At 43.3% G+C, this 2,257-nt stretch overlaps 1 protein-coding gene across 1 annotated transcript in view; it reads left to right on the top strand.

Moving 5' to 3' along the window:
- The first annotated feature begins 875 nt into the window (after window positions 1–875).
- The window catches only part of TLE4 (transducin-like enhancer of split 4), a 17,404-nt gene continuing 16,022 nt past the window's right edge, over window positions 876–2,257 (top strand). Inside the window, exons 1-2 of the mRNA XM_010158348.1 lie at window positions 876–881; window positions 1,565–1,684. Of these exons, the coding sequence (XP_010156650.1) occupies window positions 876–881; window positions 1,565–1,684 (126 nt within the window). The remainder of the gene's footprint in view (window positions 882–1,564; window positions 1,685–2,257) is intronic.

The raw sequence follows: 2,257 nt of genomic DNA, 5'->3' as shown, positions 1-2,257 counted from the left end.
AGCTTTGTTCTAAAATTTTATTTCCACTCACTGTACTGAGAGGATAGTTAACAATTACCCATCAAACAGATGGAAAAATTTTGAAAATTCCACCACTTGTTAATCTGAGCTGCTATTGACAAGAATTGGAAATGTTAGAGAAGTGGAGAGGAGGAGCAGGATGCCCCAGTAGGGAGAAATGTTCTCTCATGGTGACTTGGGCAACAACCACCGCTTAACTGCCGTGGTTAAGCGTTCCTAATCCTTACCAGAAGTCTGTGGTGTAAGAAGTTAAGGAAGAAGGAGAAATTTGGTAATTGGGATGGAACAGAAGTTGCATCATTTAAATGCTAATTTCTAGGTTTGCGTTCCTGGTGGTAGCTATAAAATAAACCTAGGGAGGTGTGCAGAGAAAACCCCCAAACCAAATTGCTATGTCGTGGTTTTATGCAGAAGCCGGCTCTCCGTAGTGTGAGGAGGAAGAATCCCAAAACCAGTTTCTCTAAAATCTGGTAGTAAGGACTTGTTTGGTGGTTGTCCCATCCCCCTTATATAAGGACAGAGAAACGGAAGCAGTCAGCAGGCTTTCAACGGAGAACTACTTTCATCTTTGTTCCTGTCAGCTCCGATTCTGCAAAATGCCTGAACACATCCCTACTTATGTACGTGCAGCCGTTGACTTCAGCGTGAGATTAAAGTTTAGCGCATGCTTAAATGCTTTCTTGAACTGGGGCCAAAAGCTGCCGCTGCTGCTAAAATCAATCCCAGAGGGAACTTTACATCTTTCATTACTACTTTTTTTGTATACCAAGATACAGTCTACACCAAGCTCTGGAAATACGGTCGGTTGATAAATGTTACTTGCCTTGTTTAAAGGAGTAGAGCAGAATTATGGGATGACGGTGCGTAAAGTACATACGATCTTCCTTTCTCTCTTGTCCCGTACGTGCGCTCTTTTCCTAAGCGAGGGCTGCAGAGTGGCAAGAGACTCCCTGTGCCACTGCGCTGTGTTTCTATCTACTGCAGGCACAGGCTGTAATTGTAAAAGGCACCAAAATAAAATGAGTTTAGGTGTTTTTGACTGTTCTTTCCTGCTGTGAACTGTTAGTAAGCTTGCTTGTTTCTGTACTAGAAATCCTCAAGCGTTTGCTGAAGCGTGACTTAACCTTGAGCCACTCTGTTCTTCCTGATTTACACAGGCAAACACATACATACACACCCACACCTCTCTTCTGGGAATATTGATTTAACCCTGCATATTTGTAGAGGAAACAAGCCAAAACCAGGCCAATGCACACTATTAATAAAATGGTCCAAAGCAGCTCTACATTTATCCTGTTGACACTGCAGATAGCAACTATGATCTGTCAGCTGATCACCTTTATCTGTCTCTTGCAATGCCATGTACACTTCAATACAAGAAACTTGCTAGGTAGCTATCACTGATTAAAGCCCAAAGTGCTATCTGTGAGAACAACTCCAAATCATATTACCAGGTTAAGTTGTCGTGAGGGATAGTGACAAACGAACCACTGTTTGGAACGAGCATCTGATGATGTCTCCTTCATCTCTTTTCTGACTGCAGAGCTCATCTGTATCTCCCTCAGCCAGTTTCCGAACAGCAGAAAAGCACAGAAATTCAACAGATTATTCTTCAGATAGTAAAAAACAGAAAACAGAAGAAAAAGAAATAGCAGCTCGTTACGTGAGTAAATTGTCTACATTGTGCATTGTCAAACTTACTCTGTAATTTCACCCAATTCCTGACGCATAACTGATTTTAAAATTGATGGTAAAATTTTTAATAGGCTCTTACTGCTTGCCTCTGACATATCTGCTGGGTGGAAGGTTTTGGTGTGTAGGATTGATAGTGTTTGTAACAATATAAATACAGAGCACCTGGAAGGCGTGTGATGAGGGGACTGAGCATTACTTAGGCTGGGACCTGGTAGATCTGGACCGTAGCTTGGCTCTGCTTCTCAGTGCAGTGCAACTCTGGATGAGCATTTTCATCCTGTGTTCAGCAGTGTGGAAAGTGAGAAAACTGTTAACATCTGTGGCAACATGTTAAGCAGAAGCCATTTAGGTGTGTGGTGGGTTGATCCTGGCGGGACCCTGGGTGCCCACCAAAGCCGCTCCGTCACTCCCCTCCTCAGCTGGACGGGGGGGAGAAAAAAGAAGGAAAGGCTTGTATCATAGAATCATAGAATCATAGAATGGTTTGGGTTGGAAGGGACCTTAAAGATCATCTAGTTCCAACCCCCCTGCCACGGGCAGG

The sequence above is a fragment of the Eurypyga helias genome, unplaced genomic scaffold, assembly GCF_000690775.1.
Source record: "Eurypyga helias isolate BGI_N326 unplaced genomic scaffold, ASM69077v1 scaffold12179, whole genome shotgun sequence".
Classification (NCBI taxonomy): Eukaryota; Metazoa; Chordata; class Aves; order Eurypygiformes; family Eurypygidae; genus Eurypyga; species Eurypyga helias.
The sequence above is the reverse complement of the archived record's forward strand: the minus strand, read 5'-3'. Positions and strand labels throughout refer to the sequence as shown.